The sequence below is a fragment of the Oryctolagus cuniculus genome, chromosome 15 (genome assembly GCF_051225735.1).
Source record: "Oryctolagus cuniculus isolate XC-2025 breed Fujian yellow rabbit chromosome 15, ASM5122573v1, whole genome shotgun sequence".
Classification (NCBI taxonomy): Eukaryota; Metazoa; Chordata; class Mammalia; order Lagomorpha; family Leporidae; genus Oryctolagus; species Oryctolagus cuniculus.
The window spans coordinates 37,218,489-37,244,862 of record NC_142881.1 but is presented as its reverse complement, the minus strand read 5'-3'; the positions used below and the strand labels follow the sequence as shown (position 1 = coordinate 37,244,862).

Here is a 26,374-nt window from a genome sequence, read left to right as displayed (position 1 = left end):
TCCCAGGGAGACTGTTCTTTCTGGAGACTCCTTGTGAGACTGAGGGTGGGAGGGGAGGGAGAAGGAGGGATGGCCTCTCTGGTAACAGGAAGAAGGATAAGGAAAAGAAGCTATGGAAACATGGAATGGGATAAAAAGCACAAATTGACAACACAATCTACGCTAGTAAGTCCAGACTAGTTGTGGTCACTGTTTAGTGATGAACTGGTCCCTTGTTTTTTGTCCTGGTCAACAATATTTGCACCCATTAGATGAGCATTTGTGAGCACCTAGCTACTTGCAATAGAACTCCTCCACATACTTAACAAAATTCAGATTCCTGGCCCTACCACTGACATACTGCATCCAGTTCTCTGCAGAGAAATCTCTGGAAATTTTCATTTTAATGAGCTTTTTACAGAACATTTGTCATTGTTCATGTCTAACTGTTCTTTGGGAACTGCATCCCATGTGGCCCTCTTCCCCACTGCTATGCACATGGTACCTGTGACCTGTCATCTTATGCGCTGTGGTCCTGCCTCCCTTCCTCTGTAGACTCATAACACCTCCTCCCCAGGCGGGGCCATGCTTTGTCACTTTCCCATACCAGGCAATCTTTGCTACAGTGGAGAATGGTCTGTGAAAGGCAACTGGTTGGGGCAACCAATGCCTACTTGGCAGTATGTGGGGCTACTACCTTCTAGTACAAAGACACTCAGGAACTAACCAAAATATCTGGACTCATAGGCAGCTGAGCACAGCCCGAGAAGAGATTAAATAGACTCAGCGACAAGAGACAGGGGAGACCCTGGTTCAAGTTTGTTCCGAGTCATAGCCAATTTCTTCTCCGGATCTAGGGATTCCCTTTGGGATGAGGCTAATTTAAATATCATTTCTACTTCCTGCGGACCTAAAGTATTCAAGCAAGACAAAAGAAGAAAAGCCGTGCCCGGGCGCGGGGGTGAGGGCTGCGTCTTGGCTTTACCTGGGAAATGTTGGGCTGGAAGGTGCTGTGCAACGTCCTTGTTTCCACATGCTCGGGGACCAGCCCCTGAGTCCTGAGGAGGTGAAGGGCAAGCCGCTCTTCAGGGGCGCCGAGGTGCTGGTGCAGGATTTTGTTGGCTTCTGGAATGGAAAGGGCAATGAAGTGGGGATAGGAACAATTCCGCCAGGTGGCCCTGAGCCACTTGCAGAATCTCATCCAACTTTGCAAAAAATAGAGAGGCCCTGCCTATGTGCACACTTTGCCTTGTAAAGGAAAAGTTGACAGAAACAGCGCTGGCCCAGGATCCCTGTCCCGCACAGGCTCAGATCCAACTGAGCCCGTAGCACAGGGACTGGAACACACCAGAAGGGTGAGGGCAGCCTATATTTACTTTGGTGACATAGGCTCAGATTGGGCTAGAAGGTAACCTGAGTGGACGCAACAGCGTAGGACCCCCGGCCCCTGCCCACAAACCCCTCCAGTGCAGGCTCCTCTATGTGTTTCTGTTCTGGATGCAGAAAACAGCTTCCTTGGATCTGGGCTGAAGGACAGCAGAGCTATGGGAAGGAGGGGCCCTGAGTGCATAGAGCCTGGTGTGGAAGATGGCTACCCACCTGGAGGAACAGCTCTCTTGAATTCATGAGAAACTTCTACAGTGGCAAGCCACTGGAATTTGGAGATTCAAATGTTACAACCTCCCTGGGGCAGTCTAAAAATGTGGCCTCCAAATTCCTTGACCCTTCTCCCATGAAGGGGTGCAACCTGTGCCCTTTCCCTTGAGTATGCAAACGGATTCAAACACTAACAGAGACAGGACACTGTGTGCCTTCCAAGGCTAGGCGTAAGAGACCATGCAGCTCCTGCCTGGTTCTTGTGGGATACTCACCCTAGGGGACACTGTCTGCCCCGTGAGGAGCCTGAGGACCAGAGCCTGACTTGCTACAAAGGCCTGTGAGGGCGTTCTGGCCACCAGCTCCTGCTCGGAGCCAGGGTTAATTGCCAGCCCTCTCAGGAGCCACCGTGGCTGTCATCACCAGCCGAGCCTTCAGATGAGTGCAGCCCCAGCTGACACCTGGCTTCCAGATGTGAGAGACCTCAAGCCAGAACTGCTCAGTGGGGCCTTTTCTGAATTCTTGACCCACAAAATTGTGACCAAAACAGAGGGGTTGTTTTCAGCTGCTAAGTCTTGGGTGTGTTGCCTTATGTAACAGTGGGGACCAGAACAATGCCCACATCTGGCTGTTTGCAGGGAGTTATTCGATTATTGGGGGTACCCTCTGCCAGTAGACCACATTGCTTCCCAGTTTGTTCTCAACACATTTGTTAAATTCATGTGTTAACTGCAGCATCGACATTTCTTAAACATCCCTGATGGAGACTAAGTCCTCTTTAAATAAAAAGACAAAGTGTGGTTTCCTACAATGTCAGGAGGCCAGCGGAGGCTCAGGAAGGAGTTGCGCTCCTATGCGTCTTTGCTCAGCTTCCTGAGGGCAGCCTTGCAGACCAGCCCCATGCCTCCTGCTCTGGGAATTCCTCCCTGCCACACCGTGGGAGCATAGCACAGTGTTCCTGCTCCAGGGAGCCTGTTTCAGTCATGGTCACAGTGTGGCTAGCTGTCTGTGTGTCAGACCAGGGTATTAGGATGTCCTGCCAAGGAAAGAACCAGATCCCAAGCTTGGAAGGGAGCCAAATGGGAGCTTAGCAGGCTCTCTGAACCAGGCCCCAGCAGCCCTGAGGCTTCTCAGAGCAGGGCTGGAATCAACTTAGAAGAGAAAGTCTTACGTTTCCATCTGAGCTTTTTTGAGCTCATTATGTATCACACACAAATTATTTCCTAGAGCCCTGCGGTGGGAGCTTAAATAGGGATGACCCACAAAGGGCAGGCAGAACACAGGACGGGAGAATGTGACCCAGTGACGCAAATGGGTTAGCGGACTCTGCGCCAGCTTGCAGTTCACAGGTACAAGCTCACCAAATTCATCCAAGCTGTAGTCTCGTCCTCCATATCTGATTCTGCTTCCGTCTTCAGAGAGGATGGGTGGCGGGAAGCCTTTGAATCTGGCTATGTTTTGAAGCAACTGTGTTGGCTTCAGCTGATCTCGCCAGGTGTTTACCCCAGACCTGTGAATCGCACCCCACACCCTGGAGTTACTGCAGGGCCTTCCTGCATCCACACACCCACGCTCACGAGCTTCCAAGGGCCCCCGCACAATGCGAACAGTGATCAGTGCCTACAATGACCTCTGTCTGGAATCTACGTCAGAGCCCTCAGGCCCGTATGTTCTTTTGGCCTCAGCCCATCCGGCATATTCATTCGGTCGTTGATTTGTTTTTACCCTCAATTTCCTCCTCTGTAAAAGTGAGGAGTTTAAGATCATAATAGGCCAGCTCCTCACCTGGAAATTGCCATCTATGTCTCCTTAACTACCCTAGGAAGACTCCAGGGGGAGAGGGACAGGGCAGGAGAGAGCCGTCTGGGGGAGGAGAGACAGGAGTCCTCATTTCTAAAGGGCAGGGACTTCTTTCCTGCCGACACTGCCAGCCCTCACTCTGATGGCCCAAGGCGGGGGGGGGGGGTACTTTTCCAGGGCTGCTCCCCACGTCGTCCCTGCAGGGCAGGGCACTGCTCCAGTGGCCGCTTTACCTGGGCTATCACTGAACTGCGCCATGCAGTGGCCCTGACTCTCCCCAAGACAAGCCTACTATTGGAAACAGCACTTAACTGACAGAGGAGCAGTGGCTCAGGGAAGACGCCCTCCTGGTGCTAACGTCAGATGGGGCAACTTACACACAGTACTGCTCAGGTATGCCGCAGTGGGATCCAAACCGGGAGAGGAATCGGTTTTCCAGGTCGATAATTGTTTCTCCGACCTTTTCATCACGGGTTAAGGTGTCATAATCATAGACTGAAATTTTCAGGTCTTTGTCTTGAGGTAAGTAGCAGCTCAGTTCATACATTCTAAACAAACAAGTGTGAGGTTAGAATCTCTCATCCATCCGGGGACTTCATACAAGCTAGGGTTCCTACACAGGATTCCCAGGTCACGGCTCTGGGGTCGGAGTGTGGCAGACTAGGATCCCCGGGGTGGGAGGGACTACTCTAGACGCAGTACATACTATTGGGCTTCCAGTAGTTAGGTTTAAATCCCAGCGCTGCTGCTGACTAGCTGTGGGACTCCAGGCCAGTTACTTAACCTCTGTGTACTTACCTTTCTCATCTGTAAAACGGTGATGATGTTACATACTGTCCATGTTATAAGGGTCAGCTGAAGAAACATTTAGAACGCAGTGGGCATGTGTGCATTGATCAAAACCCAGTATAATAATAATGAAGTACTATGAAATCATTATCTTTCTTATCCCATGCCTACTAACCTGGGTGCCTAAGCACCGTTACCCAGCAGTGGTGTGAATGAGGCACAAGCACCCTGACTTATAGCCCCCGTCTGTGCTCCGACCACACTCCTTTCTCTGCCTTCACAGAGATCAGCAGCCCATGAGACGTCTTTGATTCGCTCCCAAGAGCACAGAGGAGGGGTGTGAATGGAAGCCGCCAATAGCGTGTGTGTGACATGCAGGCTGCCAAGAAGGCTCCCGACCCTCCCTCCCACGCCCTCTGGGTCTGCCATTGGCCTTGGGCCCTTCAAGCTTTCCTACTGAGTATGCATTAAAACGCAAACACGTCTGACTTGGAGATAAACGATCACGGGTACTTCGGGCAGCAGGTGAGCCATGTGGCCCACAGGGTGCTAAGGTACCAGGATCAGCTTGACACGGGCAGGGTTTGGGGTCTTTGAACTTGGTACAGAAGCACCAGTCCCACAGTAGGTGCTCCATGAATTTCATTCAAGGAAAAACCCAGAGAGACCGCCTCTCTCCCTGTACTTCACCCCTTCTCCTTGCACTCTGGAATATACGGAGCCAGGAATTGTGGGGAGCAACTCGGACTAGACTAAGTTACTGGAATTAAGACTTATTCTATGCATCTGCTCTCCCACAATATGGCGCTGAGAAGGGAGAAACAGCTTCTACACAGCTGCCTCCAGTTCAACCAATAAACTGTAGGACCTGCTCCTGATTGGAGGAGAGCAGCGTACTCGGCGTGTGGGTAGCAGAGTTGGGATTGGTGGAAGAGGACTATAAAGGAGGAGAGAGACAACATGCACCAGGAACATCTAAGGGGAACATCTAAGAGGAACACCTGTGCAGCCCCCGAGAGAGCCGGCCGGCGGTATGCCGCTCCCCTGCGGAAGTGGGGAAAGTGGCAGGGGGAACCGCCCTTCCACGGAGGTGGAAGGGACGGTAGCCAACCCGGGAAGAACCAGCAGCAAACCCGGGGAGGGCCGAGCAGACAAAAGAACAGTGCAGGGTCCTGTGTCGTTCCTCCACGAAGACGGGGAGCGACAGGAATGTTGAGCTGTTTGAGCAGAGGGGGGTCTGACAATAGGGCTTTGCTAAAAAGCATCCAGGTATCTCCTTGACAAATCCTAGGATGACTTCTCTGGGCTGGGCGGAGGCCTGCAGAAGGCAGGTGGCCAGCTGAGAAGAGGTGCTTGAGTCATGATCACCCCGAAGCCCCGTACACACCTGCCCCATGACATTCTATTGTTGGTCTAGGATTCCCTGGGAATCTTATACAAGGCACAAGAATACCTCACTGGGCAATATCTGCCCCTTGAGAACAAGAACTCTTTGGTCAAGTGGCCTCTGCATCTCCTAGCTTCACCCTGCGGGCCGAGGGGAAGTCTGCCTGCCCGTCCGACAGCCACTGCTCAAGCAGAGCCTGGTGGCATCACTTTCTCCTAACACCACTCACTGGCTCCAAGCAAGACTTTTCCTGCCACTTCATGAAGCTCGCGCTTGGCTCCTCTGAGGCCAGTGATTCAGACAGGGCCGCCTCTCTCCCTCTGAAGCTGGCTCTCCCCGATTCCCTGGCTCCCGCACATGGAGCCCTCCTTCCTGCCCTGCGTGCCTTTTCCTGTCTAGACCTCAGGGCTGGATCAGCCGAAGAAAAGGAGAACACTCACGCTGCCGTGCCAGGGGATTACTTCCTCCCTGGCCTGGCACGTGGCCTCGGGTGTGCGTGCACGCCCAGGGGCCCCGTGAGCAGGTGGTCTCATGTGCACACGTGTTACCGTGTGTGAGAATGGTATGTGCAAGCCCAAGAGGCTTTGACTGACAAAGACTTGTGCGGCTTTCTAGACTCTCTCTCCACACACATACACACACAAGCCACAGAGCGAGCGAGTTAGCATGGGCAAGATAATAAGGCCAGAAATATAAATGCAGGCCACACAGCAAACAAGAACATCATGTTCTCAACTTAGCAAGCTTCTGGGGAAATAAGGCCATTTTCACAAATGTTTTGGACAAAGAACATTTCTCTACAGGTGATGGGTTTGCCATGGACAGGAAGCATTGCCAAGGGTTTTGGAAAGACCTGGGGCTTGGAGTCAGAAGTTCTGCTAAAGCTTGGCTCTGCCACTCAGTAGGCTCTGCTCTCCTGGCTCTCGGCTGCTGATCCTTTCCCTGCCCAGCTAACACACTCAACATGGAGACTGCTCAAGCCACAAGGACACTGGGTCAGATGGCCTGGGTTTGGATCTGACCAGGTTTATTAGGCACTGGTTCTCTCTGTGCCTGTTTCCTTGGATGTTAGAATGAGGGTAACAGGACTTCAGAGTTGCGAGATGGTTTTACATAAACAACGCAGCCCAGTGTCTGCACACAGTAAATGCTCAACAAACACAGGCTAGTGCTGACTGTGGAAGTACTAGCTGGAAGTAGTGGAATTTCTAGCTGGAAGACGCTGGCCCTACCTCCAGATCATTGGATTTGGGTGCCTGGGACGGTTCTGATGAGAGAAATCTAACAGTCCAGAGATGCATCCCAAGTTGTAACCGCAAAGGAAGTGAGGCTATTTCAAGAACCTTCGGGAACAGAAGCCTGGTGGGGCAGAGCACCCTGACCTTTTCACTTTCTGCCCCTCTGTGGTTTGGGAAACAGACTCGATTATAGATTCAGTGGATTCAAACATGCCGCAAACAGGGCACACCTGGGATTCTGGAAGTGAGAACAGCGTTTCGCTACAGGGAGCCCCTCTCCCTCTTGCAGGGACCCCACAAGCTTCTCCCACCAAGGGGCCTTTAACCACCCTGTCCTCCTACCCCCCAAGGTTTCAGAGCAAATCCCCCTGCAGAGAAACCCATGCCATGACGTAGTCCCGGCGTTCTCGCTTCCATCCCGTATTTGTGCATTACAACTAGCTTTTATTCACCTTACTCTTCCCTCCTCTCGATTAGAAGGAACATTTGTCAAGTACGTGATCACAGGTGTCAGAGCCCTGAAAGGGCTAGGCCCACAGAACACCCTTACTACACATCCCCAGAAACATCAAGACAGAAAACCATCGAAAAATGTACGTTACCTGCCGAAAACTGGGTTGAGAGTGTTGGGAATGTAGTGGTCTCGGTCCTCAATTACTTTTTTGCCCAGTGTTATTTTTATGTAAGGGTCACACTGCAGGGAAAAGACAGGAGGGGATGTTATGGTGTCGGAAGGGTGCAAGTTCAAGTCAAGTGCCGGGACAGGCTCGGCTTACTTCTGCCATTCCCAGTAAGGCAGCCGTCACGGCACCTGGGCACCCCAGAGGAGCTCTGAGCCATGGTGTGGGTTCAGAGGCTGCGGTGTGGGGTGGGGGTGGGGGGGCAGCTCTGCTGGCGCTGGCAGGAGGACTGCAGCAAATCTCCGCCCAGGTCACATCTGTAAACTGAGAAGGATGAACCAACCAGAGGCCCTTAAGCCCCTAAGCTCTGAGATAAATCCCCATGGGGACAATCCTCCTGAACCCATTGTTTTGATAAAGTATCTTTCCTCTAGCAAGATAACAGACGCCCAGAAAGAAAGAACCAACGTGACAATTACCAGGCTGATGACTGTAATTATCTTGCTACAGGAGAAGGCCCCACACCCAAAGTCTTACCAGGCCATTGTTGTCCTGGGGCTGGAGCTGTAAGCCTCGAACAATGTAGATCCTCACTGTGCATTCCTGCGGGACGCTGTCAGGTAGTTCCCGAAACTGCCGGGGAGGGGCCGGCATGCTGGGGTCATCCGACAGTGGGTAGATTCGGAAGGAGCCCTAAGAGAGAGGTGCACAGAGGTGGGTGGCGCGGGGCCCTGGGCACTGCCCTCCTCCCCAGGGACACTCGCAGGGTTGGGCCATGGAGGGCCACCTGTGCAAAAAGAAACTGCGCTCTGTGTAGGGCGAGTGAGGTGATAATAAAGTAATCCTCTGAGAGGTGACAGGAGGCCCGGGCAGTGGTCCCGGTTAAGAGATGACAGGGGCTTGGGCCATGGGCTGAGGAGGTGGCGGTGAGAAGGAATGAAATTCTGCATGTTTGAAGATACGAATACAAATAATTACTTTTAAATCGAACAAAGCACTAAGGGTGAGTGAGTTCTCTTTTCCTGCTCCACCCCTGTGCACCCTCTCCCACTCCCAGGCTAATTCCTTCAGTCTCAGCTGAAAAGTATCACTTCTTCCAGGAAGCCTCCCTGCTTGCTCCTGGCGGGGTATGTTTCCTGCGTGCTTTCCTCTAGGCCAGCACTCACTGCCTGCATTGAAGTGACTTGTTCATTGACTGTTCCCTCACTAGACTGCGAGCTTCTATCTACCCTGTCCACCAGTCTGTCTCCTAGTGCCTAAGATGGGACTGTGCCTACACAGGCGCTCAAGAGATGGTTTCTTTGAGTCAGTGTACCAGTGGCTCAGCCAGAGATAGGCCATCTATTTTATCTTGAAACCAATTTAAGTATAGGGGGAAAGCCCTAAAGTTGGACTGAGAAAGCCCGGGTCCGAGTAGCGGCTACGTCATTCAGTAAAGCAGCATGCAGGAAGTGCCCACTCTGTGCCAGGCACTGGGGATCCACAAACCAACTCAGTGACTGCAGAAGGGCCCAGGGACGGTCAGTGAGAGTGCCTCCCGCAGTCTTGATCCCTGGGTGGACAACTGCCCCCAGGTGGATGTGAAGCTATGATCCTCCGATCCGCGGGTCGTGTCTGCTATCCACAAAGAATTAGGAAGGTGCTGTACCTGCGGCGGCTCTGCCCAGTGCAGTTGGAAGGGGAGGCGGTCACACACACAGAGACTGACCACGTGAAAGGTGCTTTCAGAGCAGCCCGAGCCAGACCTGCGGGGGCCCAGGGCCCCCCGGGAGTCACGCTGCCTGAAGCAACCAGGGTGCTCTTAGTGTGACATTTGAGCTGGCGCTTAAAGAACGCGGAGGACTTTGTCAGGCCACATGGCGGTAAGGCAGGGCATCCAGGGACGGGAGAGGAGCGGGTCCCAGGGCTCCGAGGTGTGAGAGGACAAGGCATGTGTGGGGCGCGGGGTGCGGAGGTTGCGGGAGGGGCAGGGGGAGGCGTGTCCCTGGGAAAGGCCGGCTCTGCCTTTGGGAGGAAGGAGCTGGGACTTGTCCCAGTGGAAACCCAAGTGAGGTCTTTTAGGAGTCAGGACACAGGATCCGAGCTGGTTGCTTGGAGGGTGGACCGGATGGGAGGAAAGAGGACCGTGGGCTGGCAGGCTGTCATGGTGATCCTGCTGAAGGCCTGGGTGGGGCGGCAGGGCGGGGAGGAGGAGCGGCTGGTGACAGGATACATCTGCAGGACTGGAGATTGGCTGGCCTGAGCAGGGAGGGAGGAGGAGGCCCTGGGAAGAGCCTGAGGGACCTTCCCTCACCCCCCCAATACCTTTCCACTCCAACGCTTTCTAGCAACCATTGGCGCTCAGAGGGCAGGCATGTCCCTGTCCCAGAGCTCGGCTGTCCTGGACTGCAGCTCTGTACAGGTGGATCTTACACGGGAGAAGCACACACACATTGAACTCACCTTAAACTCTCCCACCACAGAGGGATCTTCACTCTCGTCTGACTTGCCTCGGTACAACTTGAACGTATCAGAGAAGTCGGTCAGGCCCTCAAATTCCGCCACGTGCTCCAGTTCACAATCGTATATCTGAAAATCGGCAGCAGTTTTCATTTCTTATTCATATGCAGACAGTGTCTAAAATCACAAGGGCTGACGACTCTAAGGGAGGGGTGAGGCTGTGCATGGGGGAGCAGGAGCCCTCGTGTTCCTGGCAGGAATGCAGAATGGTGGTCACTTAGGAGAGTCCCTGCAGTTTCTTATGGAGTTTAATATCCACCTTTGCTACAATCCAGAAATCACATACATATTTAGCAAAGAGAAATGAAGAACGCATCTGAGTGGTATAAGAATGTCCATAGCGGCAGATGGATAACTGTAGGAGGTGCACACCATGGGTTATTACTCAGCAATAAAAAGGGATGGCCACTGTTACATAAAACATGTTGAGTGTCAGCTCTACATGTCGGGCTAAAGAAGCCAGACCTGCAGAGAATGCACCCTGAGGTCTTTGGCATAAGGTATGAGAACAGGCGCACCAGTTTACTGTGATCCAACTCAGACCCCGGGCCGCCCCTGGGAGCCAACAGTTCTGCAAGAGTGACTGGCACAGAGAAGTTCTCTGTGGTGATGAAAATATTCTTTTTATTTTATATTTTTTTATTTTTGACAGGCAGAGTGGACAGTGAGAGAGTGAGAGAGAGAGAGAGAGAGAGAGAAAGGTCTTCCTTTGCTGTTGGTTCACCCTCCAATGGCCGGTGCGCTGTGGCCGGCGCACCCCGCCGATCTGAAGCCAGGAGCCAGGTGCTTCTCCTGGTCTCCCATGCAGGTGCAGGGCCCAAGCACCTGGGCCATCCTCCACTGCACTCCTGGGCCACAGTAGAGAGCTGGCCTGGAAGAGGGGCAACCGGGACAGAATCCGGCACCCCGACTGGGACCAGAACCCGGTATGCCAGTGATGCAGGTGGAGGATTAGCCTATTGAGCCATGGCGCTGGCCGAAAATATTCTTTTTTAAAAAAGGTATTTATTTGAAAAGCAGAGTGGCAGAGAAAATGAGAGAGAGAGAGAATCTTCCATCTGCTAATTTACTCCCAAAATGGCTGCAAAAATCAGGGCTAGTCCAGGCTGACGGCAGGAGCCAGACACTCCATCTGGGTCTCTTGTATGGGTGGCAGGAGCCCAAGCACTTGGACCATCTTCTGTTGCCTCCCTAGGAGCATCAGCAGGGAGCTGCATTAGAAGGGGAACAGCCGGGACTCCAACAAGCACAATGGCAATGTTTTTTTGTCTTGTTTGGGTTCACTGTTTATATAGGTGTATACAATTATCAAAATCCATTGAATGGATCACTTTATTGCACATAAGTTATGCTCCTATAAAAAAAAATACAGAAAAAGGGAAGAGGAAGATGGCTGCAGCAGCAAGGTGGGGAGAGAGGAAGAGGAGAAAGTGTGAAAGGGATCTAATAGCCCAGTTTGACCATTTTGTTCTTTATATGCTGGGGTTTCTTGATCTACATTCAGATGTTAGGGCTATCACAGGAAAGAATGTGAGTTTTCCACTTTGATGGGGACAATTTCAATGACTTGCTAGTTCCACTGAAATTCTTTTCCTATATATTGTTCTGAAAGCTTTAGCATTTGATTCAATCGAGTGCATTACAAACCAAACAACTGAATGCAGAATTGAAAACTCAGAACGTTAACAAAGGTCACGGATAGCCTGCCTTGCCTAGCTCTGTAGCTTGCCTTTGTGCTAGGCACCCATGCCCAGCTGTGATTTTACTCTGCATACATGTGCTAGAATTGACTTTTCTACTGGGGAAACTGATCTCTGTACAGAAGACTGGGTGAAGCATGCTGGCATCTCATAACATTCTGCAAAGAGCACCATGACATCCGGGCCTCCCTGAGTCAAGCAGGATAGTGGTTGGCTTAGTTCATGTAGTGCCACCATTCCCATCCCTGTGCCAGGTGCCCCAGCCCCACAGTGGCCATCATGTAACCACAGCTCAACAGCTGTCCTCAAGCCCCGAGAATCTTCTAGAAGCCAAAACCCATTGCAGGAGGGCTCTCCAGGAGGCCAGAGGTTTTCCTGTCCTTCCCCAGAAGCACTGTGAAGGTTTTTTAGCTCTGCCTGGAGTCAGTTTCATGAATGTTGAGTCTGCTGCCCACACCAGTCTAAGTCCGGGTACCTTGAGTTTGGAATAGCCCTTCTGAATGTATTGTCCACATTTTTCATGTTCCCCCGAGGAAGCGTAAAATTTACTCCACCAGTCAACGATTTCTTCCTCCTACAGACATGTCAAAATGGAAACATTTTTAGTGATGAGATGGAGTTCCAAGCTATGCAGGAAAACTGCTAGGTAACAGCAGTCTCTGACCTGTTATCAGTGAGATTGTACATAGGACTTCTGTTTACATGGGTGATGGACAGAGTGCTCATAATTCTTCGCTCATAAACTAGAAGCAAAATGATCATCCTTCACCCGTGAACTGTATTTGGCATTAATGTCCACTGCTGTTCTAGGTGACTTTCTTACATTCTATAAACACAGTCTTAATTTGTCTGCTTTAACTTTTTTTTACCCAGTTGTGTTGATATTTATGTAAACAAATGAAATATAATACCTCCAATATATGGTCATTGGGAGAAAGAGCTTTGAAAATTTTACAAGGTGAAGGTGAAACAAAGGTAAGGAGTCATGATGGTCCATTTAAACCAGCTGATCCTGAATCCTTTGAAGATTCAGGTTCAGTAAGTCTGAGGTAAGACACGGGCATCCAGTTCATGTGTCATGAGTTTCCCAGGTGATTCTAGCAGGGAACCAGTGTCAGGAAGCTCTGGTTGTGATGAGTGGTTCTTGGTTGGGCAGAGGGATAGCATGTTAGTCACTTGAGGGACATCCTTAGATGATCCTGCCCAGATTTATAACCAGAGTCGGTCCACATCAGACCCATCAATTGCTTATTTGGATGTACTTTGGAAATAGTGATGGGATATTAAGAAAGGCTATTTTTATTTCTATATTTATGTGTCACAAAGTTGGCAGAAGATATATGAATCTTAAAAGTAGAGCATTGGTGGGAAGTATCACTATGCTCTTAAATCTGTATATATGAAATATATGAAACTTATATAACTTAAAATTTTAAAAAATTTGCATGAAAAGACAGGATCTTATTACCCTCTTTGTTACACCAAATTGACTCTCATGTTGTAATCCCAAGGCTTTGGAATATACAAGTATTTTTCCCTTTTATAAAGATATAGCATTATTAAAAACCATCCTTCCATTCAAAAAATAGAGAAGTGTGCACAATAGTTACCTTTTCCGTCAGCTGTGCATGCCCATGTACGGTCACGAGGAGAGCAAACCATATCATAGATTACACGGATATGGAGACCCCATGAAAATTAGATTCAGAGAGAAAGAGAGGAGAAATTATTTCTCATGCATACTTTATCTTATCAAGATTTTGATGGATTCTTTAAATTATTCTAGTCAAGATGTTCTCATCATTAAACACACCTTATCAGTTTCTCTTCTGAAAATATGCAAAAGAGTTACACACAGTATCCAAGTGAAAGGCATGGAGGTAGCCACCCCGGTCTCACATCTTCAATAGCTGGGTAATCTCATGGTCTACTAACACAGTGGTCACACGGCGGGGTGGGGTGTGTAGAATGGCTCATCTCTCTGTTCCAAACCTTCCATTCCATGTAACTCCTAAAGTGTATTTGCAACTTGGCTTAACTCTCATCCCTTCAATAACTCTCCTGTCACTAGTTTTCTATGATTACAATATCATCAGGTAGGTGCCTGCTGTTGACTTTTTGCCATGCCCTTGTTATAGCACTAAATAGTGCTCATCCATCAAAACTTTTCTAATAAAGGGTGTCAAGCTTTTTTTATTGGCCAAATCTTTCTTGTTGAATGTTTGCATGGGAGAATCCACTCATGATCTCAAAGTACATCCAGAAGATGAGAGAAGGGAGAACTAGAATGTGGGGACTTTACTTTCATCCTGGTACCTGCAGCACCACAAACCAAGGTTGCCCTCAGCAACAGTTTGAAGAAATGCTACCTGGACGTCCTTCATGAAATCCTAATTTCAAGTTCATTTCAAATGTGGGGAGAGAACAATTCTCACTATGAGCTCTTCCCACAGCTGCTATGCGGGAGGCTCATGGGACTTCTGTGGGTGTTCCTCAGTACGGTCTTGATTGACTTGTTCAGTACAAGAGAATTGCCCAGAGAGGCCGAGAGACAGACAGATGTGTCAATTCTTTCTATTAGATTCATTCCAATGCTGGATTAAGGGTTACATCATCATAGTTGAATTGAGATTTTGGAGAGAAGGATTTTACACCAAAAATAGTTTCACGTTCTCAATGGTTCCTGAGTTCAGATTTTTAGAATCTGTTTATTCATATCTATTTTCCAGCTATTAAAAATCACTTCAAAAAATAATGCTTCATGACTTAAAAAGCATTACTCAAGACAAGATGCTGACTTTAAGTTTTGGGATTCACATGGAAAAATTTATGCATGCCTATTTCACGTGGAAAAGTAACCGAAGCAACTGTTGTGGCTTACTGTATTATACCCAATAATGAATTTATAGTAGCAAATCATTAAATGCTTCAGGAGATTCTCCTTTCCTTAGACTGACGACAGTCAAATTTGTTTAAAGAGGACCATTCACTCCAAAATCTACTAATAGAAAGAATCTGAAAGAAGAAGTCAAGTCTCTAGACTGAGACCCCACAGTCCCAAGCGCATCACGCATTTTATCATACATACATGCACTGTCGTTGGTGAAGTCATTTTGCTGAGTGCTGTTGACATGCTGCTTAAGCACTGGAATTGGAAGACAGTTGTTGAGATGGCCAGGTAAGAACGTCCGTGTGATCTGGCTAGCACTTGACCAATTTGGCCCTAATATTATTTCTCAGGTTTCTGTGGTAGCGCTGAGCCCATTTGTTAAGCTCTCCGATGGCCGGTACAGGGCAGTGCCCTAAGTTTCCAGAGCAGGACACTTTCACCCAGAGCCACAGCCTTCAAGCCTGCAGCAACAGCATAGATTTGACCCATTCCCTCGGTTTACCCAGCTGCAAGGCCTGCACCGAGTTAGTGGCAATATATTCATTACATGTATATTATATACACATGTAATACAGGGCATCAGCAAGCTTGGCATTGGCTCTTCCAAAGTTCAACTCTACTCACTGGATTTTGCATAGATGTGTAAAGTCTACCTTACTGAACAGGGAAACTCAGGTTCTCAGAGGAGATTCCAACCTTCCAACCAGCTTTTTTTTTTTTTTTTTTTTTTTTATCAGTACAGGGCACCTCAACTAGCTATGAAGACAGGAAGTAGATTAAAGTCATTTGTAGAACAGTGGGATTGACGGATACTACCAAACCAACCCTGCCACATTGCAATGTTAAATTCTATGATGTAAACTGAATTCTTGAACTGTGTTGCTAGAGTATCCTATCTATCTGTTACCTGCTGTTAAAAAAAAATGGGTGAAAATATTGGCATGGATTGTTTTATTCTTCTACTTCCTCGCCAATGGTACTTAGGGCTACCGAGTACACAGAAGACATATAATAATTTATTGACCATGGGAAATGGTAAAACAGGAGGCAGATTACCAAGAAGGATCTTAAACTGCCTTTTTCCAGAGTACTTGTGAAATCTACATAGAAGATTTAAAATATATTGTACTTAGCCTTCTCTGACAGGGAATATTTGGGTATGAACTACTCACTGTGACCTACAGTATGGGAAATTAGACATGGTCATTTATGAGCATGTAGGATTTCAGAGGTAGACTCAAACACACTGCTGCACAGTGTTGGCTGTGGAGACCCCATTTAACACGGTCCAATTGTTAGTGAGTTTAATGCACCGGGAAGGAAGTAGATGTCTTTAAAGGCACTGTTTATGGACATAACATATTAAAGTGCAATCATGTGCATTGTGGGCCAGTTTGCACATTAAAACATGCTGTGAAAGTTCATCTTCAATGCCAAAAGAAACAGGGAGATATTTGGCATTTTCTTTTTTTTTTTTTTTTTGGGCTGAGTCTTTTTTTCCCCTTCCTTCTTGCAGAAGTCGTTAGGATGGTTTTAAAATAGGGTTCTGAGTGAGTATTTCCACCAATTTCTTCATGCCAAAACCACAGGGAATTTGTACACTGACAAATAGGGTCATTACAAATCTATGACACTTTTGCTTCATGCAGGGATAAAACCTGGCTTGTTGCATGGATCCCGGTTCTGAACATTGCAATGCTGTCAGTTTGTAGGCAGAGTGTCTATACCAATGGTCTCACACATGCATACTCACTGCAATCTCTCAGGGAGGTTTGAATACATACCTATATGTCGGATCCTCTCCCTCTTGGGGTGGGGCCTGGGTGTGGTGTTATTTAGGATTCCTGGGTGACTATTAGTGATAGTTGAGGACTACTAGTCTACTTGATGAGTTCAAGATTTATACTCTTGTCTTTACTCAGTCCATGGAAAACTGGTTTGATGATGATTATCTTAATTGCAGTGACTGGCTGGTGACTGCATTTACCCAATGCTCGGACATCTGAGAGATAAAAACTGACAGTTCCAAGGATCAGTTCCGAAGCCTACCTTAGAAGCCAGTAATGGTTTGGTGTCTTCTATCTCAATAATGGTATCCCGGCAGGGGGGAGCAGACATCAGGGAAGCTGCAAGGCAAACAATTTCATAATCTGAGATACTTAGGAAAATACAATGGTAAACTTTCTTCTCCAAGTTCGAGTTCAACAGTCATAGGGTGGATGCTAGAATTTATTCCTGGATGACACTGAAAAAAGAGAACTACTACCTGAATTTAGAAAATAACCCAACAATTCATCACTTTCCCCAAAATATAATACAGTTTTAGACATTTTTGTGGGGTTTTATGGCTCATTTTTGTTTTGGACAATTAGTCCAGGATTTATATATCAGAAATGCTCAAACAAGAATGTGTCAATACATGTCTTTAGGGGATACAGAAGTGGATTTGTGTATGTGGTTACATCTAAAGGAGCCTTCTTAGAATTTGTTTCTATGGCACAGAAAATAAAGAAGAGAAGAGAGGTGAGGCAGGGTGGGGAGTTGTGCGTTTCAGGTCTGAAATTGCAATGGCTTGTTCCCACAGTACATGGAGAGGGAGAGACACATGCCCCGACTTTATGTACAACTTCCCAAACAGTCATGACTCAGGATTCGGGGTTAGAGCAAGGGGCTCAGGGACAGCCCCTGGGCTCACCAGGTTTGCAGCAGCTCCAGGAGGTTCCAAGGTCTTAGATGGGGGTGGATGGGGGGGCGAGGCCAAGTCTGCCTTTTATTAAAGAGGGCACCAAGAAGTCACATACCCAACAAGGGGCCCAAATCCAGACAGAATGAACTCTACCAAGCTAAAAGAACCTTCTGTTTAACCCACCAAGGGCATAAAGGAAGGGAGGGAAAAAATGATGTTTAGGTGCCTACCACATGCCCATCATTGTCCTAAGCACTTTTACTTACATGATCTCAATCTCTCAACCATCCTATACAGAGTGTCCCATCATCCCCCTTTTAAAGACTTCAAACAAATTGGGGCAGTAGTTGTGGCACAGTGAGTTAAGCTACCACTTGCAACCCTGGCATACCATGTAAATTCTGGTTCAAGTCCTGGCTGCTCCACTTCCCATTCATCTCTCTGCTAATACACCAGGAAAAATGGCGAAGAAAGCCCAAGTTCTTGGGCCCCTACCACCCATGTGGGAGACCTGGATGGAGTTCCAGGCTTCTGGCTTCAGCCTGGCCTAGGTCCTGCCATTGTGGCCATCTGGGAAGTGAACCAGCAGATGCAAGATCTTTGTCATTCCCTCTTTCTATAACTGCCAAATAAATGAATAAAATCTTAAAAAATAACTAAAAAACAAAAACTGAAGCTAAGAGAAAGCCAGATATTTGCTTTGGATCAAACAGTTAGTACAAAACTATAAGTAATCACACCAGAGTTGGAGCAAAGTTGGTGCTCAATAAATATCAGAAATGAACAGGGTGATGTTGGCATTTATTGAGCGATGATGATTTGCCAGTTGCTGGGCAGTTTTGTATACATATGGCACACTCAGATTTGTGAGCAGTCTCTGAACTCCCACAAAACCCAGACATCTGCAACAATCTGGCAGGTGCAGCCAGACGGGCACGAATGCATGAACACCACAGCATTCAAGTTCCCTCTTATGTATCAGCTCTCCACTCTACCATCCCCATATGAAACAAAGCCTAAGGGACAGGATGGAGAGGGGATGGCTATAATGTATATTGCCAACAAGAGGTCAACCGAGGTACACTCCTCAACTTCTACCCTATCACTGGTTTTAAGAAAGTACCAGATTTTCCTCTTCCGGAACTCGGCACTCTTGCCCAAAATCCACTTTAATCATAGAGAATCACTAACCGTGGGCCCAGCCTCGTCCTGGGCACTAGACCCAAGGAGGTCCATACAAGAGATTCTGCCACAGAGTTTGCAGCATTTGTGCCTTCCTTTTTTTTTTTTTTTTTTTTTTTTAAAAAAGATTTTATTTATTTGAAAGACAGAGTTACAGAGAGAGGCAGAGAGAGAAAGAGATGTCTTCCATCACTGGGTCACTCCCCAGATGGCCGCAACGGCCAGAGCTGAGCCGATCCGGAGCCAGGAACCAGAAGCTTCTCCCAGGTATCCCATGAGGGTGCAGGGGCCCAAGCACTTGGGCCATCTTCTACTGCTATCCCAGGCCATAGCAGAGAGCTGGATCAGAAGAGGAGCTGCTGGGACCAGAACCAGCACCCCTATGGGATGCCAGCGCCTCAGGCCAGGACTTTAACCTGCTGCACCACAGTGCTGGCCCCAGCATTTGTGCTATCCTAACAATTTCATGTATTCAAACCAAAGAACTTTTGCTCATGAGAGCAGTAGAAAACATGCTAGGAAATACGTTCTATGTAGGAAACCCAAATATAACAATTCCTGCAGTTACAAAAATCTTTCTTGTTCTAAAAAAAAAAAAGTTGCAATATTAGGCACCATCAGTTCAGCACAAAATGTTTTGCATGGGGTATTTCTTGATAAACACATGTAAGATTTTGCTCAAATGTGATGATGAATTTGTTTCCCCCTCTTCTCTGAATTAGGGACACAGGATGTTTAGAGTCACATACTGAATGCATTTCTAAGGATCAGTGAAATTAATTACAAACCATATGGAAGCTTAAGTAGAACTGGCTACCCTCTGGTGTTTAACTAGAAGGCATCTGTTTGTCTTGAAGCTACCAAGGATCAGATTAATGAGGGTCTTCCAGTCCTCCACTGGGGTCTGATCTAACGAGTTCAGGGGTCTGGGATCTTCTACACTGATGTGACAGAGCCCTCAGCCCCTAACAGTCCCTGGAACAAGGTAACTAAAAGGATGTAACTATTGAAATGAGTAACAGCAAAACCCCTGTATCATTAGCCATTATTTATTAGGGAACTCTAAGTATTATGCAAAGCTCTATCATTTGTGTATTAATTATATGACCTAAGGCAATTCATTTAAATTCTTTCTGTAAGGATAACAAGGACATATCTTTCGAACTACAGCACAAAATGTTGTGATGTGTTAATGAGGTGGAGCAAAAAATGAGAAGCAATTTGAAATAAAAATTTCCTCCTTCACTGTGTGTGGGGAGGGTTTCCTTGTATCTCCCCACTAAAATATTTACCACACCATTCTGCTACGGCCCATTTCCTTTTCTTCCCTGCTGGGTTCTTGCTCTGTGGGTGTCTTGGTCCCTTCTGTCCCCTAAACATCTAGAATGATACATGGTATTCAGTGAGTGATCAATAATCTGTTGGGGCCAGCATTGTGGCATAGCCAGTAAAGCTGCCACCTGTAGCACCGGCATCCACATGGGCATCAGTTCATGTCCTGGCTGCTCCACTTCAGATCCAGCTCCCTGCTAGTGGCTTGGGAAAAGCATCGGAAGATGGCCCAACTGTTTGGGCCTCTGCCACTCATGTGGGAGACCTGGATGAAGCTCCTGGCTTTTGGCTCAGCTCTGGCCATTGTGGCCATCTGGGGAGTAAACAAGTGGATGGAAATTTTCTCTCTTTCTCAGTCTGTCTCTTCCTCTAATTCTGGCTTACAAAATAAGTAAATAAATCTTTTAAAAAAATCACTTGCAGATGGCTGAAGGCAATTACTTCCTCCTTATTTCTCATGTGGGTATAGCTCTCCTTGCATTTCCAGGCAGCTTACTGAAAAATAAACAGGAAAAGCTCATGAAGCACTTAATGTTTCCTACACAGAGTTCTTGTGTTCATCCAGGAGCCAAACATTTCAGAAGGTAATGGCCTGAGCCTCGGGACTCCCCACACTATGCCAGAATTGCAGCCTCGCTCTGCCACTTACAACTCTGTCACCTTCCCAGTAAATCAAACTCTTTGCTCTTCTGCAAAATCTGGACACTGAAGACTTACCTTGGGAAGGTTTGGGAGGACTCCACCAGATGTGTGCAAAAAGCCTGGAATGTTACAGACTTGCGTTTTACCTTTCAGCTGAGGCACGATATCCTCCTTCCCTGCATACGGATCACAGCGAAAGCGGTCCAGGCGGTCGATGGTACACTGGCCAACCACGGGCTTCCGTCCAAACTGCCTGTGGTCGATGACCTTGATCACCAGCGGAGGCATGTACAGTTCCTCCTTGGGCAGCAACTGGGAGTCATGAAGGTAGGTGTCATTTCTCTTTTTACAAGATCTGAGGACAGCAACTTTACTAATAAATCCCCAAGGTGGAACCCAGATTCTTTTTGTCCAACTGGCAATAGCCCAGGGGACTCACAATGAGTGGCTGAGTAACTTCCGCTCTAGGCAAGTGGCTCAGTGCTTAACAGCATGAGCTGCCAGCCAGACTGCCTGGCATCAAATCCTGGTCCTGCCACCGTGAACTGCAAGACTGAAGGGAGCGTCTCTAATCCCTCTGTGCCCTACTTACCTCATGAACAGTAGTAGGCTTGTTAATATATCAAGGGTCTTCAAAAAGCTTATGGAAAAATGTATATTATGACAAAACTATGCATGTGTTTCCAAATTGTTTGCACTAAAATTAACTTGTACTAATTTGCAATATCATGTCTGAACAGGATCTAGTTTGAGGCACTAAGAAGGATTCGACATGGATGGAAAAGAGCCCTATTTGGGGCTGGTGTTGTGACACAGCAGATTAATATGCCACAGCCCATGACCCAGCATCCCATATCAGAGTGTCAGTTCGAGTCCTGTACTTATGATCCAGCTCTCTGCTAATGCTCCTGGGAAGACAGCAGAAGGTGGCCCAAGTTCTTGGACCTCTGCACCCATGTGAGAGACCTCAATGGAGTTCCATGCTCCTGGCCCATCTCCAGCCACTGTGGCCATTTGGAGAGTGAACCAGCAGAGGGAAGATCTTGCTCTCTCTCCATAACTCAACCTTTCAAAAAAATACAATAAATCTTTGAAAGGAAAGAAAAGAGCCCCTATCAGAGCAACATGAATTCTTCTAAGTTTGAAGCAAAAGCATTTAATTTATGGTGAAGCTTAGGTGGGAGAGTACTGAAATCATTGATGCCTTATAAGAAGGTTATGGAGACAACGTTCCAAAGAAATCAGCAGCTGACAAATACATAACTCATTTTAAGAAGGGAGGAGGTGATGTTGAAGAGGAAGTTTGCTGTGCAGACCATCCACATTAATTTGTGAGGAAAATATTAACCTTGTTGGTTCTCTAACAAAAAAGGACTGATGGTTAATGGCAGAAATGACCAGAATACAAGAGACATCCCAATTTGGCCAACTTACATGATTCTGGCTGAAAAATTAAAGTGGGGCCAACTTTCTGCTTAGTAGGTACCAAAACATTTGGGTGGGCCCAAATCAGCTGCAGACAAGAGCAAAGTTTTCAATGGAAACTTTAAACAAGTGGGATGAGATCCTGGGACATTTATTCAAAGAACTGTAGTGAGAGCCGAAACATGGCTTTACCAGTATGATCCTGAAGACAAAGCACAATCAGAGCAATAGCTACTAAGAGGCAGAAGCGGTCCAGTCAAAAAAAGGAACTGGTCACAAGCAAAGGTCATGGCATAGGTCTTCAGGACGCTCAAGGCTTTTTGCCTGTGGAACTTCTTGGGGGTCAACAACAATATTTGCTTATTAGGAGTGTGTTTTGAGCAAGTTAGCCAAAACTTCAGCAGCAGTATGTGTGGACAGCCCTTCTCTACCATGACAATTCTTCTGCTCATTCTTCTTATCAAACAAGGGCGGTTTTGCAAAACTTTTGACTGGAAATCATTAGCTCAGGTATCCACCTTACAGTATTGATTTGGCTCCTCATAACTTTTTTTGTTTATAAATCCTTAAAAAAGAAAAAAAAATATTCCTTAAAGGGCACTCGTTTATCTTCAAATGGCTGGTATCACTACTTACAAAAGTGTCTGGAAATTGATGGAACATATATTGAGAACTTGTGGTTTTTCATTGTTATCTTTTAATTGCATGGACTTTTTCCAGTGCCCCTGTACTTGCATGTCAAGTATTTAAAATAGTACCTGGCCTGCAACCAGTGTTCAGTATGTGTTAACTCATGTGAGATGGAATCAGGGTTCTTCACCACTGACCCTAAATTCTGCCTGCACAAGGCTAACAAGCCCAGAATGTTGGTGATCTACTAGCCAAGTCCTGAGCAGAAGTTAGCAATGATCAAGATAAAACTGAACCTTCCATGGAAATAACTATGGCCGGAAGTCTTGGAGCCCTGGAAGTCCAGTGCCAACATGGGATGCTCATTTTCCTCGACTCCTCTTGGTTCCTGCATGTGAAATTTCATGACCTTGATGTTGCTGCCTGATTAGGGAATCATGGGCTGGCCTAGGGGCCTGCTTGGTGTATCTTACAAGTGAGTTTCTATCTCTCGCCTTACAAAGGAATAAAAGCTGGGACTCTCTCAGTGGTTTCCTTGCCTCCTCTTGGAAGGAGGGGAAGGGGTTGGGAGTGAGCAAGCATAGGTGGGGTGGCCCAGGGATAACCACCTTGGGATTCTGACTTGGAGTAGGAGGGTGGCTCCACCTGCAGCATTTTAGGGGAAGATCACAGGGTATGGAGCTGGAAGGACCAAAGCCCAGACCATGGCCCACTGCTTACTAGTCATATCCTCCAGTGTAAATAGTTAACCTCTTGGCTCCTTCAAAGTGGGTGCAAGAGGGAAGAAAGTGTCCTCTCCCCAAGGTTGGAGACGAAATGTCCAGGTCTGAATGCACTGGCACTGAGACAGAGCTGTTATGGTCTGGACATGCCACTGCATCATAGAAGGGTGGCCTAACACTCACTGTGAGGTTGGATAAATCACTTCCCCTCTTTTGGCCTCAGTTTCCTCATCTGGAAAATGGGAGGTTAAACCCCATGGTCTTAAGAGTTCAAGAGCAGTGTTTTGGGGTCACCAGGGGCAGAAAAACAACTGTGGTGGGGAAAGGAATGGAAGGTTCTAGGCTCTCTACTTCTTCAAGCTAAGCAAATGTCTTTATTTTGACCTTCATTATATAGAAGAGTACCATCCCAGGGCACAGTCTGGTTGTTGGGGTCATGGACCCAACGCCCCTAATGGGTTCTTCCACAGAAGCCCCTTCCCCAGATAGCCAGACCTTATCCAGAGGGTTCTGGTCCCTGTGCATCTTGGAGACTGATTTCAGGTTAATATTTCGCCCTCAGGGGTTTGACCAAGAGTTTGGATAGAGAGCTGACTAGATGCAAAGTTTACTGGAGAAATAAGTTAAGTATTGCTTATAGATACTTTTGTGTTAGTGAAGTTGTTTGAAGTTTAAAAAAATTGTTTTTTAATTTTAGAGGCACAGAGAGAGAGAGAGAGAGAGAGAGTGAACTCCCACGTGCTGGTTAATTTGCAGTAGCCACCACAGATGGGGCTAGGCAAGGCTGAAGCTAGCAGCTGTAACTCAATCAGGTCTGACATGTGGGTGGCAGGGACCATCACCTGCTGCCTCTCAGGGTGCACAGTAGCAGGATGCTGGAGCCAGAACTCAAACCCAGGCCCTCTGGTATAGGAAGCAGGCATCCCAAAGGGCCTCCTAACCTCTATGCCAAGTGGGGATCTGAATCTTTAAGAAATCATTACTACAGCATGGTGATCTAAGGGAGAAAATTCATTGACAATGTATTCATATTTCAAATACAACTCTATTCAGCACACACAGTTACATAGACTGATACTGTACCACTTTCATGAAGAGAACAGAACTTGGAAAGTTGGGCGTCTTCTTAAGGTTTTTGATCACCACCGATTCTACCCTTTCCCCTCCACACTCCACAATGAGACTGGGCGATGTGACAGAAGCCATCTGGTAGTTTTTCATGTTTCTGAGGCCCCAAGCTAGAATCTAAGAAAACAATTGAAAGATAAGGGATGGGAAGCCAGCATACTAGAAGTAATATTCAAAAGGAAAAATCCTTTCCTGATAACTGGTGAAGTCTTTAAGGTTGATTCGAACAGCTTTGCCTAAAATATCTGGGAATGTGACCCTAGAAAGTCTGGAAACCAAGCAGAGTGGGATTTTGTCCCTTGCTCCGTCCTGAGCCACTGTAAGGGCAGAGCAGTTAAGAACACAGGGCCCAAATCCTGCCTGTGCTACAGACCAGCTAGGAGAACACCTGTAAGGGAATTACACTGTCCATGCCCATCCTGCAAATAGGACTCACAGAATTATCCGGCATAGGGTTAGCCTGGGGTTCAAGTGTCAACTTAACATAGTGTCTGACAGACAGGCATTCAACAATAATTGTTGTTTAAAAGCCTTAGTTTTTGAGAATTTTTAGCAAGACAGTTAGAGGACAGAAATCTTAAGGTAATAGCTGTTTGATAGGATGTGAGGGGCCTTGATGTTGGATCAGACATTGTCCATCAAGCTACCGGGTTCACTCCACCAGCCTGAATCTGCCCCGATCACGCAACACATCACCACTCCCACTCCACCTCCACCTCCGCCTCCCTCTCAGGCCTACTCTGCTCACTCTTCCTCTCTCTTCCTGTCCACCTTCCCTCTCCAGTTCTTCAAGTGATCCCCCAAATTCAGAAATATGCTGGCTCCTAGCGCGTGAGGACTTTAGTCTCTCAGGAATGCGGAAATGGAGCTCTCCTTGTTTCCTCCACAGCCTTCTATTCCCGTGACTATTTCAAGTGTTTGCACACATTCTCTAGGATGTAGAGACAGCAAGACAGACACGGAGCAGGATTCCACCTCTGACATGAAGGATTCCCGCTCCATCTGCTGGGATCAACCAAACTGAGAGAGCCACGAACCTCAATAGCGGTGAGCTGAACCACGGGCCTGATGCCCTGGGGGACCATATACAGATTTGGTGCTCTCTGAGAGGGCAGGATGGGAAGGTTGGTGCCGTCCTGTGAAATGAACAGGGAAATGTCAGTGGTTCCCTTTATTTGAAGAAAATCGTGACTAGAATTGCTCACAGGAGCTTGAAGCAGCTGAAAGTTTCAATGCGTGAGAAAGCGGCAGTGTACCTTGTCCCTCAAAATCAGCTCTGCGGTAACCAGGACGTCTCCGCAGGCCTTGTCTCCATTCAGTACTGGGTGCCAGAGGAGTTTGGGTGTGACGTCCATTTCTGAGTTCAGTTTCACCAGAGGGGAGCAAATGCTTCTTCCCAAAAATTCATCTTTGCCCTAGAGAACCAAGTGAGCCTTCAGGTCCTGAACACATAGCCCCCCACATTCTCTCTCTCTCTCTCTCTCTCTCACACACACACACACACACACACACACACATACACAACCCACATGAGAAATTCTAAATACCCTACCACTTGGTCATTGTCAAAAAGTTCTATGACCACTTTGGGTGGATCCTGTAGAACTGTTTGGGGTTCCCCGTAGATTTCAACTTCATCGAATATAATTGTTTGGTCCCACGTGGGATTCAGGGTGGAGTGGATGATCTCAGTGGTTTTGCTTCGATGGAGGAAGGAGACATGAGCATATGGATCTGAAACAGGCAAAGAATCACAGTGGGGTCAAGGCTAAGTCCAGGTCCCCATGGCCCCTTGTTTCACCTGTAGGCTTTCCCTCTGGATCCGATAAGCTGGGACTCTTGCCACCCACGTGGCACTGGGATTCAGAGAGCAGGATGTGGTGGGGTAGATGACATAATGATAGGGAACAGCACCGCCCAGAGGCACCTGAACTGAAGGCATGAAGTGTGCAGAGTACTCCCTTTCTGGGGAACATCCCCACCAAGGCTAAGGAGGCACCCCCTCTTTCTCTGCCAGTGTACTGTCCTGTGGTTGAGTGCGGGCTGTGAAATCAGATACACGTGGGTTCAAACCCCACCTCTATCCCTGTCACATCTCTAGTCCCTAGAGGCAGGGACTACGTCATCCT

At 47.6% G+C, this 26,374-nt stretch overlaps 1 protein-coding gene across 6 annotated transcripts in view; it reads right to left on the bottom strand.

Annotated features, from left to right (window-relative positions):
- Positions 1-26,374, bottom strand: part of MYOF (myoferlin) — a 160,910-nt gene that overhangs the window by 14,056 nt on the left and 120,480 nt on the right. For 3 of the 6 annotated variants that reach the window (XM_070057607.2, XM_070057610.2, XM_089314748.1), the window contains 15 exons: positions 25,798-25,979; positions 25,502-25,660; positions 25,283-25,381; positions 24,201-24,362; positions 20,487-20,652; positions 16,548-16,624; positions 14,697-14,753; positions 13,219-13,230; positions 12,084-12,182; positions 9,852-9,977; positions 7,947-8,102; positions 7,392-7,483; positions 3,753-3,923; positions 2,937-3,085; positions 965-1,104 (listed from right to left, as the gene is read on the bottom strand). In XM_070057607.2, the coding sequence (XP_069913708.1) occupies positions 965-1,104; positions 2,937-3,085; positions 3,753-3,923; positions 7,392-7,483; positions 7,947-8,102; positions 9,852-9,977; positions 12,084-12,182; positions 13,219-13,230; positions 14,697-14,753; positions 16,548-16,624; positions 20,487-20,652; positions 24,201-24,362; positions 25,283-25,381; positions 25,502-25,660; positions 25,798-25,979 (1,847 nt within the window). The remainder of the gene's footprint in view (positions 1-964; positions 1,105-2,936; positions 3,086-3,752; positions 3,924-7,391; positions 7,484-7,946; positions 8,103-9,851; positions 9,978-12,083; positions 12,183-13,218; positions 13,231-14,696; positions 14,754-16,547; positions 16,625-20,486; positions 20,653-24,200; positions 24,363-25,282; positions 25,382-25,501; positions 25,661-25,797; positions 25,980-26,374) is intronic. The other 3 variants (XM_008270211.5, XM_089314747.1, XM_070057609.2) reach the window with 2 other exon arrangements.